General features: G+C 40.1%; 1 protein-coding gene across 1 annotated transcript; it reads right to left on the reverse strand.

The window, feature by feature from the left end:
* Positions 1-7: 7 nt before the first annotated feature.
* LOC107580796 (tryptophan 5-hydroxylase 1-like) lies at positions 8-1,082 on the reverse strand (the record flags this gene model as incomplete). The annotated part of the gene is made up of 4 exons (XM_016266434.1): positions 8-415; positions 542-675; positions 765-860; positions 1,011-1,082. Coding segments are annotated over 4 exons (477 nt in total), but the record flags the coding sequence as incomplete, so codon positions are not given.
* Between the last annotated feature and the right edge of the window lie 4 nt (positions 1,083-1,086).

The following is a 1,086-nucleotide window of genomic DNA, read 5'->3' on the forward strand; positions in this document are numbered from 1 at the left end:
TAAAATACAAGAACTCCACTTGCAAGCATTTAGCACAGCTTTTGTTGAACCACATATTTAATCAAACAAGAGCCAAAGTAATTATATAAACAGACGCAAGGATTTGACTTGGTTTGGTGAGTACATACAGCATGACATGTATTGATGCCACACATGATTTGTAGAGTGAAGTACTGTGACAGAACAAGTGCACTGGCAGATGAAGTACATTGATGATTTGCTGTGAAATGTTTTAGCTTTTCAGACTCCTAATTGTTTGTTTAGCCTGCTTAGTGCATCTCCAATGATGTCCAACTCATGTCTTAGTTCTTCTACCACGTTGTTGATGCTGATTGTGTCCTTCAGAACGTCTACGCTCTGTGTGTACGGGTTGTAGCGCACTGAGAATGGCCTCTTGATGGTCTTTGCAAACTCCCTAAAAATGAAATTCAGATTTAAATGCAAAATACTCAGATAATATATATGCAGTAAATACTTTTTGCATTTTATTCGCATTGAATTCACTGTAAAAATTCAGTTTTGTTTTCTATTGCCCACACACCTCATTTTGACTTTTGCTTCCTCAAAGGTGTCCGAAACAAAGTAGACGTCCTGAAAGGTGGTGATGATACACTCCTGTTTGCATGTCACATTGGGGTCAAAGGGCAAGATCCTGGCATTTCCTGACAGTGCATGCTGGAAGAAAAGGAAATAGACAATCTCTATTTATAAGGTGAAAAACATGCATTGTGCATCATGCAGAGAAAGCTTTTGTGGTTCATTACCTTCAGCTCACTGATGGAGGACAGCAGACCGGCCCCATAAGCTCTCAGTTTCCCTTCCTGCTTACAGAGGCCAAACTCCACAGTGAAGAAATAACACTGAAACATAATATGGAATTGTTAATAAATATGTATTTGTAGCCGAGGCGTCATGCCCATTCAAAGTGATTTTTGAGCCAATTTTGTAGTACATTCACATTAAAACACCTCTCACCAAAAGGTCAAATCTCAAAGCCTGTCATTACTTACAGTGGCGAGTTTCTGTACAGAGTCATCCGACGCTCCCAGTGACGCGAGACCAATCTCCTGACTGAACTGAGCAAAG

The sequence above is a fragment of the Sinocyclocheilus grahami genome, unplaced genomic scaffold, assembly GCF_001515645.1.
Source record: "Sinocyclocheilus grahami isolate Dianchi unplaced genomic scaffold, SAMN03320097.WGS_v1.1 scaffold45257.1, whole genome shotgun sequence".
NCBI lineage: Eukaryota > Metazoa > Chordata > Actinopteri > Cypriniformes > Cyprinidae > Sinocyclocheilus > Sinocyclocheilus grahami.